The sequence below is a fragment of the Brachycentrus maculatus genome, unplaced genomic scaffold (genome assembly GCF_059751285.1).
Source record: "Brachycentrus maculatus isolate JH-2025_06_01 unplaced genomic scaffold, ASM5975128v1 h1tg000170l, whole genome shotgun sequence".
NCBI classification, from domain to species: Eukaryota; Metazoa; Arthropoda; class Insecta; order Trichoptera; family Brachycentridae; genus Brachycentrus; species Brachycentrus maculatus.
In genome coordinates, this window is record NW_028280923.1 from 159,676 (window position 1) to 173,728 (window position 14,053).

The 14,053-nt window shown below is 33.8% G+C and overlaps 1 protein-coding gene across 1 annotated transcript in view; it reads left to right on the plus strand.

Moving 5' to 3' along the window:
- LOC148308313 (uncharacterized) overlaps positions 1 to 14,053 on the plus strand; it is a 102,856-nt gene that overhangs the window by 13,060 nt on the left and 75,743 nt on the right. Inside the window, exon 2 of the mRNA XM_088261961.1 lies at positions 10,367 to 11,166. Coding sequence (XP_088118087.1) covers positions 10,385 to 11,166 — 782 coding nt within the window. The 5' untranslated portion in view covers positions 10,367 to 10,384. The remainder of the gene's footprint in view (positions 1 to 10,366; positions 11,167 to 14,053) is intronic.

Below are 14,053 nucleotides of genomic sequence, written 5' to 3' on the forward strand. Positions count from 1 at the left end.
TATTGCCAAAATAAGACGGGCATTTCGATTAGAAAGTATTTCAATATGGTCGCAATCTAGTTAGCTAAAACCAACAATAGTCATTAACTGAATGATCGGGAGGTATCATTTTGCAGCCTACCTTAAAGGCAGTACTTAAATATACATACGTTTATAAATTATTACTTACTAAATCACTAACTATCACGCCGACTCCCCTCAGGGGTAGCCAGAGAGAACAGAACGCCACTTCGATCTGTCTTAGCTAAAAATCTTGGCCTCTTCCATATTAATGCATTTCCTCATACAAACCCGACGACTATTACGACTCCTGACCTGACCACCTTCATGTATTTATAATAACTGATCATACCAAGATTTACTTGGTCTTCTTCTACTTCTATTACCATATTCGTCTCATAAATTGGTTTAACTGTCCTTTCTTAACTCATTCGATTCACAAGCCCAAATCATCTCAACCCACATTTGATATAATTAATTCTGTTTTCTCAGCATTGCATTATTTCCTTATTTGACCATTTGAACAACTATCATACATCGTTTTGCCGCACATTCCTCTGAGCGATCGCATTTTGACTCCATTCAGTTTATTTTAGTTCTGCTTTTGCCTATTATTTATTTATTTTTAAATTTCACTTGAATTTAGGATTTTTTATTGAAATACAATAAAACATATAATAATAAAAATTAATAAATTATAAAACCCTTATCCACACCCTAATGGTGCATAGGGTACTGCTTTATATAAACGAAGTGTTATCTTGATCGTTTTACGCATGAAGGAAGGTGATCAGCCCTCCGCTTCAGATACCAGTCCAGGCTAATATTGAATGAATATTTCAGTGAAAAAACATAACATATATAAAAATTAAATCTATTCCCGTTAAACTGTTATGTACGCAGTTATGTAATTATCAAGTTCTTGGCATCAATTGTTTATACTAAAATCTCACAAAGAAAAAAATACGTACTCGTATATCTACATTTGATTGTACGAATATCAAGTATATATTATTGATGATGAAAATTTGTTAATTTTTTATCATTTTGAAAGTTTTATTTTTATGATTCCTGTATCTTATCTCACTGTACATCAATAACCACATTTTTCAGCGATTTCATCACTCTCCGTGTTCTTTTTATCTTAAGTAATAAAATTTTGCGGAATGCTCGTTATTTTCTCTGTTCAAACTTCAATAAAATGTCATTATTTGCCATGTAAAGTGCACGTTTAATGTACGATTGTTCATAAGCTGCAGTTTCTTAAGTTATTTATTATTGAGAGGCACTCCCGTTTTGTTTCCAAGTTAGCCTTTAGAGAAATATCTTTAGTTTACATTCTAAGACGTGAATTCGGCTAGTTTTGTAATTGCTACACTTCTGAAATACAAAGTGTCTGAAATGACGGTCCTATGCAAATTTTACACATTGTATTTTCCAAATCAATAGAAGTATTACTCCGTAAACCTCGCTCTGTATACAAAACATTTATATTTATTTCCAAATTAGTTGTGGTCACAAAAAAAACAGAAATATTCAACGTCCATCTCGCTCGCATTCACTGCGGTCTAAAATGGCCGGTCTCTTTTATTCTCTTTTTAGATCGGCCTCTGCATCCCTTTTCTTACCGTGTATTTTGATATATTTCTCTCTGTTGCTCTTATTTCATCTCGTTTGGTTTATCATTAGTCGTATAAGGAAGTCTCTTTCCTCGGGTCATTCGTCTCTTTCCATCTCAAAGACACGGTTCGCCGTCTTTTTCTGGCGCAATGCTTTACGGCAGGTGTAAAGCTCAGTCCACGTGGTTGCGAGAAAACCTGCTAGAAAATGGTTGGCGTAAAAAAGCTGAAGGCTCCCTTGTCTTCGGCCTGGACAAAGGCTTCGGTCTCCGTCTTTTTTTACTAAACGGCCACTATTTGCCTGGGGTTTTGTTTGTGTTTTGCTTTTTAAGGATCACTGAGGTGAACGCAACGGTGGTGGGATGTTAAATTGAATTCGAATTGCTTCTTTCCATACGGAAAGCACAGCCACCGCTCAGTTAGAGCGCCGCTGCCAGATTTATAATTAATTTTATGTTAAAATATCTGGAGCTGGTTCGACGATGCCGGATCTATTTTTTTATCAAACTAATCACAGGTTTCTGACGTAAGACGCCGATCAGTGCTTACATAAACGAGAATATATAATAGTACGTTTCTAACAATTCTCCACGTTGAATTATTTATAAGGCTAAATTGATTTACTTTGATCTTAGAGAATCTTTGGAATTTCCGCAGTAATTTTTGTTTTGCATATTTTTTAATGTGATAAATTTTTTCTCTGGGCTAGGTTCATATAATTTTTTCGAGTACTTAAAATATGTATTTAATTAGTGATTAAATTTCAATTGGTAAATACTAATGTTTCTTAAAATCGATTATGACACAATGCATTCGATGCAATCCGCATCATTTTCAAACACCGTATGTGAAGCTAAGCCTAAATTTTAAAGGTATATTCAAAACAATAATCAGGAAACATGATTTATGTTTAAAAAATGGTATTTTTTAGAGTTCGCTTGTTATTTTATAGATAACAATTACACATATAACAACAATAACGTGAAATCCTATTGAACTGATCTGAATACATACTGAATTCTTAAGATATTTTTTTCCTTGAATTTCATTCTTCTTAGGTACTAACTAAACATCACGCCACTTCCACACAGAGAATAGAACCCCCACACCAGTCCGTCTTCGCAAATTATCTTTACCTCTTCTACATTTATGTATCTCCTCATACATACCCGCTGAATATTTTGACTCCTAACCTGATCATTTTCAAGTATTAAAACTCGATCGTGCCGTATTTCCTCGGTCTTTCTCTACTCTTATTTCGAACTATATTCGCCTCATAAATATGTTTAACTGATCTTTCTTCACTCATTCGATTCACACGCCCAATTAAAATTCTTTCAGACTCTTTTCATTATTCATACATTCAGGCATCTCATCATACATTTTCAAACCCTTATGCATTATACACTTTTGCAACTCTGTTTCTTTAAAAAATGGCAGTTTTATTTTATCTTAAATAAATAATAAATACAATACCCATCTAACAAAAGTCTACTTTCATCCTTCATTTCCCAACTCCATGCTACACTTCCATAAATTCTTGTAACTACCTCATGGCATCCGAGGCAATGTGGAGTCGGTGTGTATGTAAATGAGGCTGTATAAATACACATTTAGTGTAGCTGTGTGGGTGCAAGTACACGAGCTGGTAGCAGCCTTATCTTTGACAAGCAAACTGACGATTAAGCTGCGTTTAGTCAAGACAGCGTAATAGAACTGATAATTCTTGTTTTTCTTGTTTTATCGGACGTTTAAACGTCTTCCGATTATAAAAAAAAACCTTACCGCAATAGTCGACAGGTTCACTAATTAATATCAAAAGTATTATACAATTAAAAAAATAACTAATCACCGATGTAAAACCGAATATATTCAATTTACAATTGATGGATTTGTATAGGTACCTACATCTACATTTACAAAAATTTTGTATATATATAACCACTCATCGAGATGTAAGTCTTCGTCAGGACAATCACTACACCAGCATGCAAACAATACTATTCGTCAAAAGCATACCAATTTTTGCATTTTAAATACGTGAGCATGCCAAGTCTTCCTCCACTTCTTTTTCAAACTATATTTAGAATTTGCTTCTTAGCAGTTTCTTCACTCATTCGATTCACATGCCCACACCATCTTGAGACACTTTTTTATTTATTTTACCAATAATGCTTATCTCAGCCTAGCATATTTTTTTTCTATCGCCATTTAACCATTGAATATCATTGAAATCTATTATACTTATATCGTTTAGCCGCATTTATATAAATAAAATATTTTAATATTTTATAAACTCATTTATATACTGTGTTATATTTTATCACAACTTTTGTTGAGCGTCCAAATCCTCGCTCACATATCTGGTTTTCTCCACTTACGATTATTTTACATTTTTGGCATCTCTACATTGATGAAGAACAATAAGAATGTATTAAAGACTAAGAAAGAGTATTTACAGGGCTCCTGAGTTGTCGCGGTCTGGTTGAAGTGATCATTAAATCCATAAATCTTCTCATTTATATATATATTTATATATATATATATATATATATATATATATATATATATATATATATATATATATATATATATATATATATATATATATATATTATATATATATATATATAAATATATATATATATATATATATATATATATATATATATATATATATATATATATATATATATATATATATATATATACATTTATATATATATATATATATATATGTATATATATGTATATATATATATATATATATATATATATATATATATATATATATATATATATATATATATATTATATATATATATATATATATATATACATATATATATATATATATATATATATATATATATATATATATATATATATATATATATATATATATATATATATATATATATATATATATATATATATATAAATCACGTGTAATACACTCCTCTATTTACATACGAAGCTCGTTTCACGGCGGGGGGTTATCACTGTTCAAACGCTCACTGTATCCCGAATGTAAGCCTTTGTCAAATTATAAATATGTAAGTTGCTTACGGACAGTACAACGAGAGGCGTGTCTGGGTTATGTCACCCTAATCGTTATTTATTTCCCCCTTTCTCCCAACAAACGAACATTATCCTACCTTATTATACTCTCGGTTATCTTAAAATTCCATCTACGGCATCTCCAGTACCTACCTCTAAAAAATAATTGTTTTTTTTATATAAAAAATATAAATAATTGTATCCTGGGTATTAAATGCACCCATGACGGGCGCTGTGGCGTAGTTGGGTAGACGCTCGACTGCGAGACTGGCATCGCGGGTTCGATTCGACAAAATTAATTGAAAAATGAATTTAAGATATACTTACTTATTTTCGGGTGTTTGCGATGTATTTTTCACATTACCTTCCCTATCCTCACTATCCTACCTGCAGACAAACCTTTTAAATAGAGGCTTTGCGGGTTATTCCTTTAAAAAAAACTTATCTTTCTTTACTTATATTATCTACATATACATCAAATAATTTTTTTTTTTTAAAAGAGATTTTTATCACGATATTATTTTTATTTATGTGATAAATTAGAGTGAATGGTACACTAAAATTAAAGCAAAAAAGTTAAACAAAAAAAAATCAACGAAAACTTAACTGGCTGTCTAAGCTTAACTAAGTCCTGATTTTCATGAAGTATGATTTTGGCTATAGAAGGATGAAAGTAGACTGAATGCAGTCGAAATGCAATCTCTCAGTGCGACAAAACGATATATGATAGATTTTCTAATGGTGATATAAGGAAAGAATGCTAGGCTGAGATTAGCATTATCGATCAAATTAAGGAAGGTGTGTTGAGATGGTTTGATATCGAATAATTTTTTTAACTATCTAACCACCACGCTGCTTCTCCGCAGGGGTAAGCAGAAATAGTAGATTGCCGACTTATGACCTAACCTCTTTCAAGCATTTGAAATACTTTTTCATGCCAAGATTTCCCTCGCCTTCTTCTGTTTCTATTACCAATAACATTTGCCTCGTGAATTTATTTTACTGTTATTTATTCACTCATTCGTTTCACATGCCCAAACCATCTCAACGCATCTTTCTTTTTATCGATAATACTTATCTCACCTTGCATTATTTTCTTATATTACCATTCGAATATCTATTTTACATAGTTTTAGGCACCGATTGCATCCAGTTTAACTTCATCCTTCTTTTGCCAACTCTATACTTCACTTAAACATTAAAGTTAGTACCAAGACTCCATTGTGTAATGCCAGTTTAGCAATATCGTTTTTATATTCATGTTTTACGAATTTTGTATATAATTTCCGAAGGAATAACGAATGCCAGAATGTTTATTTACAACATATTGAGTGTGTCCAAATACTTGTTCACAAAATCTAGATTATCTCTAATTACAGGAGTTATTTTCATATTATTTTTTGACATCTCATCAAAGATGAAGCAGAATGTGGAAGTCTGGGCTTTACATCTCACCAATAGATGTCTCTAGTAAAGTTCTAGTGAAGTTCTAGTGATTCAAGAACAAGGTTTCTAAATCGGTTTATATATATATGGAACTTCCGAGAATTTGAGTAGTGTGGTTGTCAATAATGGGTAGAATTGGTGAATGTTACACGTGTGTAAAGTGATCACGTAAACCAGCCTATGACGGTCTTCCATATTCTTCCTCATCTTTGATGAGATGTCAAATAATAACCAGAATTTTTATTTATTAACTTGTTACCCACACTCTTACACAAAACATACACACATATCAATACATATATATATGCATGATTTATAGCTTAAAAATCGTAAATATCAATGTGGTTAACAGGTTTTGTAATTACTGTGTTTAGATTTTTTCAAATTATCGTTAGAGATTTTTTCATCGAGTAGGCAAGGTATATTTTTACGACACGACCGACCATGATGGTAGGCACAGGAGATTAAGTATTTTTATGGTCCGCTGAAGGTGGATACAACCAAATATATTCGATTGCAATTTTTATTTCCACCAGTTGTATCATAGTTTTTTTTTTTATTTGAGATCATTGTTGTTTGAAAGTGGTTTATTTACGACATCGGGCCTTCAAATCACACATTAATAAAATAACCCGTTAATTTTAAGAGTCACCTAATTCCGCTTATATTTAAATTGAGATTTTGAAGCAATGATGAAAGAAAACACTTGTTTTTAACCACTTGAGTTTTATTATAGACTACATGCTTCAGAAGTTAAACTTCCATCATTCAGGTCTGTATAATAACTATGAATGATGGAAGTTTAACTTCTGAAACATGTAGTCTATAATAAAACTCAAGTGGTAAAAAACGAGTGTTTTCTTTAATCATTGTAACATGTCTTACCACAAAGTTAATAAATGAGATATTGAAGAGTTTCAATAAAACTTTTTAACGTATGTACAGGATAATAAATTGTAACACTTCTTAAGTTTATAAACGAAGGTTATCTTTGATGAGATGTTGAAAAATAATAGTTAAAAACTATATATAACTCCTGTTTAAATAACGCAATCCTGGTTCTACATTTAATAAATGGAAGTGAAGCATGTAGTTGCAAAACGAAGGATAAACGTACACTGAATGTAGTCGAAATTCCATACCTTAGACGAATATTAGGCGAGACGTTGTATGTAAGATGTTTTAATGATGATGTAAGGAAATAATGCAAGGCATTTTCATAACATTAAGAAAGGTGTATTGAGATGGTTTGGGCATGTGAATCGAATGAGTGAATAAAGGATTGTTCAACAAATTTTGTTTGTTCGCCTCCGTAGTGTAATGGTCAGCACGCTCGGCTACCGTTCTGGAGGTCTCGGGTTCGATTCCCAAGGAGGGTAAAATAAATATAAGTGATTTTTTTCACTGTAATATTTATTAAATATTACCATGGACTGGTACCTGAAGCGGAGGGCTGATCACCTTTCCTTCATGTGAAAAACGATCAATATAACACTGCGTTTATATGACACAGTGCCCTATGCACCATTCGGGTGCGGATATGGATTTTATTTATTATTATTATTAACAAATTTATGAGACGAATTGGTTGGTAAAAGAAGCAGAGATAGACCCAGGAAATATTGGCATGATCAATTATTTCAAATACTTGAAAGCGGTCACTCCAGGAGTCGGAATAATCGGCGTGTGTGTATGAGAATATTTATGAGCGTGGAAGAGGCGAAGACAACCAACTTCAATTTTACATCTTACTATTGAATAGATTTGAATTTTTACTAACATTTCTTGGTGGGATTACTACAATTTTTATAATAAAACAACAACTACATATATTGTTTTTTTCCATAACGAAAGTGTATTTTACGAAAACGGTGCCATATAAATTATCCAAAATTATTATTTTTATTACTATTATACTACTTTGATGATGTCGGTAACAACGAAACCCGGTCACGGGACAAATAATTTAAAAGTGGATAAACTGTTTTTGTTTTACAACATTTTGAGTGTGTTCAAATACTTGTTCATAAAATCTGGATAATCTCCAATTACAGGAGTTATTTTCATATTATTTGACGTTAGCCCCTTAAATGCCCAGACTTCCATATTCTTCATCTTTGATGAGATGTCAAAAAATATTGTTTTTGTTTTATTATATGCGTTACGGATATAATTTAGAAATGGACTTAGGTCACTTTAAAAATTAACGACTCAAATGTTGATAATAAAAATGAAGGTGATCGTTTCAAAGTATCAACAAAATTTATGTCCAATTTTTAAAGACCCGTGTAAAGAATGCGGCTGACTTTTTATTAGCATTTTGTAGAGACGCGTTAGCGCGTAATAAAATGCTCATCTACGAGACCGCTTGTGAATTCTCAACTTGTGTTCTCGGCTTGTGAATTCTCAGGTTGTGTTTAGTTTTCCAGTTCTCATCGCCGAATTCTGACCCTAATGGATTCTTAATGATTAAACGCTTGACTCTTTTGTGCCTGGTCGAAAAATCATTCCAACATACGTGCGAGAGAGATTGATTAATATTTTTCTGAGTAAATTACGACTGACAAAAAAAAACTGACCAGTGCTAGATGGGATTATAATTGATGCAAATTTGAAAACAATAATAAATAATAATAATAAACAAATTCACTCCGGACTGTTATTATTTAGTAGATAGAATAGGAACACATGGATAAGAGATATCGCTCACTCCTTTCAACAACGTCATATATCAAAAAACTTGATTTTTCAGGAGAAAAAAACAATTATACTACTACTGCCATCACAACGTTTCCCCGCAGGGTTAGGCAGAGAGGATGGAACGCCACACTCTTCTGTCCTGACATACACTCCTCGCCTCCTTCACATCCATACATCTAGTCATACATGCCCTCCGATTACGCAGACTTTTGACACCGCCAGATTTTAGGTTCTGATTGATCTGATCGTGCCAAGTCTTTTTCGGTCGTCCACGTTCTGTTTTCCCTCTCACATTCGCCACATATATTTTCTTAGTCATTCTCTCGCTATCCATTCGCTCCACATGTCCACATGCAAAGAAATATGGAAAACAATTATATTTTCTTCAAAATGCAAAAACTTCGTTTTTAAAGTTTAAAAATATAATAAAATGTGTTAAAAATAAATATCAAGCCACTTATTGAACTTTTTACTGTGCAACAGATCTTTTTAGGTAAAACCTGAATGTTTTTTCTCCATTTGAAAAATATTTTTAAAAAAATTAAACAATACCCTTTCTTCAAAATGCAAAAACACGCTTTCTGCCCTGTAGCGGGTAAATATTAAGTTAAAAATATGCCGCTTTTGCTGGGATATAGTACATTTTCTGGGCATTCCGGAAACATGCACAGCTGAAAATGGACTATTTTTTATATATGACGTTGTTGAAAGGAGTGAGCGATATATGCGAGATCGAATACGAGTATGTCGTTAGGTGGGGAAGGCGACGAAAAAGACAATGGTATGCGCATGTGAGGTGAATGGAACTATCCATACCCCCCCATTGCATTGCACAGCTAACCCTAAGGTAGACAACCCCAAAGAGATGTATTGACAGCCGGGAATTGACATTGCAGGAGGCTAATCCCTCTTAAAAACAGACCACAAAACCAAAAAGAAGAAAAATTAAAAAAAATAGGTACCTACTCTGGAATATATGAGATATGATGGGAATCATATTACTTGAGGTACTGTTTAGACATATAATATTTACTTTCATGTGATGGACCTAACATGGCACATAAAGAAAAAAAAACGAATTTATGAGGTGAATTTCGTTGAAAATAGGAGTAGAGGAAGACCAAGGAAAACATGGCATCATCAAGTATTTCAAATACTTGAAAGTGATCAGGTAAGGTGTCGAAATAATCGGCGAGTTTGTATGAGGAGGTGCGTGAGTGTGGAATAGGCAAATAATGTTTGCTAAGACAGAAGGATGTGGCGGTCTTTTCTCTCTACCTACTTCAGTTGGGAAATGGCGTGATAGTTAATTTGTTAGGTAGTCATAAGAAATATCTATACGTTTTTTTGAAATTTGACTTGTTCGTGTAAAGTATAATTCTCCATAAATATCTGACAAAACGTAAAAGATCTGAGAACAGATTTTTCATATCTTGCAATCTTAATCCTACAATTTGCCATTCCGTCTTAAACAACTGGATTTAAAAACTAAGTTATTGTTTCAATCAATTGATTTTCTAATATATTTTCATCTTTCACAGGTTTTGTGCTGATCAACCATGTCTGACGGCGGAGGAGCCATCGCCGAAGAGCGTGTTCCACCTCCAGTGGGCCGCTCACGGCAGGAGCAATTCCTCAGCGGAGCGTCATCATCAGCAGAGCCAAGAGCGTCCTCAGGAGGTTATGATTCCTCCACGTACAGACAGCACTTGGCTGCAGCTGCTGGTCTGGGAGGCGGGCTCCTGTCGGCCAACCATAGAGAATCCTCAGCTTTTGTTCCGGTTGTTCCGACGAGGACACTCCATCCTGTTCTGTACCCTGGAGAAATACATCCGGCACTGATGTCGGCAGACATTCTCGAAAGGGAAAGAATCCTAGAAAGAGAAGGACAAACGAAGGAAGGGGGTGAAAGAAACCCAGGGCAAAAGAGAAACTCCAGTTTCGAACTCATGGCTATGATGGCAGATAAGAGAAAGGAATTGGCGCTGAGAGAAGCAGCTGCTGTTATGCTATTACCAGGAGAAGCTGGATCAATGTATCCTCCTCCTACTGCGTATCTTTCAGGCCCTGGACCATCTCCGGGAGCCCAATTCAGCTTTCCCAACCCAGGATCTATGATACCTCCTCACCAACTGCATGCCCATCTGGACAGAAGGCTACTTCGAGCTCCTGGAAGAGCCTCTAGACCCAAGAAACAATTCATCTGCAAATTCTGCAACAGGCAGTTCACCAAATCCTATAACCTCCTAATCCACGAGCGGACGCACACAGATGAACGACCTTACTCCTGCGACATTTGCGGGAAGGCCTTCAGACGACAAGACCATCTGAGAGATCACAGGTAAATACTTTTTTTGACTACTTTATTTCTTATCGCACATTATTAGCATGTATGAATTTTTATATTCTAATATCAGTTTAAAAGAGATCATAAACATTTATTTTATGGATGTTTACGACCGTCTTTAAAAACACTTTTATTGTTTTTAAACTGCTCAAAAACGCGTGGGTTAAAAGTTCGTTGCATCCAATAGTTTTTTAAACGTCTTCGAATAATGTGCCACCTACGTAATGCAACTATTAGTTGTACACATGTTATCAAATAGAAAATAATTACAGAGTGCATAACTTCTGTTGTTAAATACAAGGTGATCACAAAGAACGGGTTGCTTTTGAAATAAATAAATCTCAATCAATGTTGAAGTGAAAAACTATTTATTTGCATAAAAATGTACTTAAATGTATACCATACTGCTTAGAAAATTATGTGTGTAAGACGTTTTCCACTCTACTTTTGAAGTTCTCACACATTCTTTAAAAAGTTTTCTGGTCACTTGGATCTCATGTCGAATCATCATCTTTGATTTTTTCTAATGTTGAGGTGACAAATTATTATAGTAAAACGAATCTTGGAGTTATGTATGGAAAATAATATCTGCAAGATGTTGACCACCTTCATCGATGCTCTTTTCCACTCTTTCTTTGAAGTTCTTCCTCACTCATCTCTTTGTCTCATTGCTAATATTTCTTCCTCTGAGATTACTCAAAATCACGCGTTTATCTTGACAAACCTCGACCATTAGAGAAAATGAAATTTAACTTGAGATTCAACTAGTTCTACCACGCTCTTTCCAATGTTTGATGGTTAATCAGTTGAATCTCACGTCGAATCGCATCTTGAAGTTTTTAAATGTTGTCAAAATAAACGCGTGATTTTAAGTAACGCCAGAGGATAAAATATTCTCATAAATGGGAAAAAGAGGAAGAATTTCAAAGCACCGATAGAGACGGTCGATATCTCGCAGACATTATTTTCTAAACATATCTTCAAAAGCATTCATTTCACTTAATTTTTATGATAATTGATATTTTGTTAATTTCTAAATTCTTCATCAAACCCTCACCTGCACCTGATGGTGTATAGGGTACCGCATCATATAACGCAGTGTTACCTTGATCATTATCAACGCATGAAGAAAAGGTGATCAGCCCTCCGCTTCAGGTACCAGTCCAGGGTAGTATTGAATACATATTAGAGTAAAAAAAACTTATTTTTATTTTACCCCTCCTGGGAATCGAACTCGGGACCTCTAGTACGGTAGCCGAGCGTGCTGACCATTACACTACGTAGTCGAACTTCAACATTAACCGAGTTTTACTTTTCTTAAAGCGCTTTGTATGTTATAGCCATCATATTACTCGGTTTAATTAAATTTGTTTGGAAATAATACGCTAGTGTCGTAATTTGGTTTACAGGTGTTTAATACGGGTATAATACATAATTGCAAAGTTTTGCTCGATCGTTCTTGATATTTGCCGTTTACGCTATAGCTATTTTAAGTCTGCGGTTCTCTCGGAGGCTGTGCATTCGCTGCCGCCCACAGATTTCTACCTCTCTCTCTCCTTTGGCTTTCCTCCTCTCGATTGGGTACAGTCCTGAAGCATAATTACAGCTGCCGGTACAAGATTTGTATCTCGGTGCTTCGTTTTTTACCCTCGCGACTGGTCTTATTAAAACATTCCTGAGCCCTGCACCGCGCTCTGAAGCGATGCACCATCCCGAACCTCACATGCATACCGCATACATACCGTACTTGTACCTTTGATACAAATATCCACAGTAACAAATTGAAACCCTCCAAGATAACAATAAAACCATTTTTCAATCGAAGACAAAAATTCATGGCATTAAAAAAAAATATCTTTTGATGTACACATACTATTTATTGATTTGGCATTAACTTTCTAGAGTGACATATTGATTATTAAAATTTAAATATTTGTTTTAGACCATTAATTTAGTTTTATTTTTAAAACTCACTCTAAAACTGATCCTTTACCAACCTACGAAAGTCTGGGTATTTAAAACGCTTTCGACTTGTCATAAGCAAGTTAAAGTGACCTATGATAGGTAAATACATAGACTTACATACTCTTCTTCATCTATGTTAAGACGAAGAGAAGAGAGGAATGAAGATATCCTGTAGCATATACATATACACACAATGCTTGACACTATCGCATTTTATCGTTGTGTAAACGTCGCTCTCTTTTACTCCACTCCCGTGACGTCGGAATATATAGCTATGTTTCTCCTTCTTTCTACGTTATATCTTTCTTCTCTGTCATGTAACGAAATATGCCTAATAAACGTGACGATTCCTTGAAATTGCATCCCCAATTCTCGTCCAATTATCGATTATATCGAATCGCCGCCATAAATGTTTCAATAATCGACAAAATTTGAATACAAACGGTACGGTATATAAATTTTGCATCTAAATTTAGAAGATATTTCTGTTTTTTTTTAACTTGTTACGTATTTATGAACGTTACAGTATTTACGGGTTATTTTTAGAAAGAAAGAAAGTATGCGTGAGTAACTGAGTGTTCACGAAAATCGTGAACAGTTATCATTCTAATGTAACACAGTCTACTTCATACCTACATCATCTACGTTTCTAGGTGAAGATAATGTTGCCGTCATACAATTTATATCAGATTTCGATACGCTTCAATGATCCTCTAACGTTTTAAGACTAGTCAAGTTTGTGAGAAAATCTCGCTTTTTTTAAAATTATTTATTTATTTAAACTTACAACATTTTGAGTGTGTCCAAATACTTGTTCACAAAATCTGGATTATCTCCAATTACAGGAGTTATTTTCATATTATTTTTTGACATCTCATCAAAGATGAAGAAGAATATGAAAAATATGAATATGTCG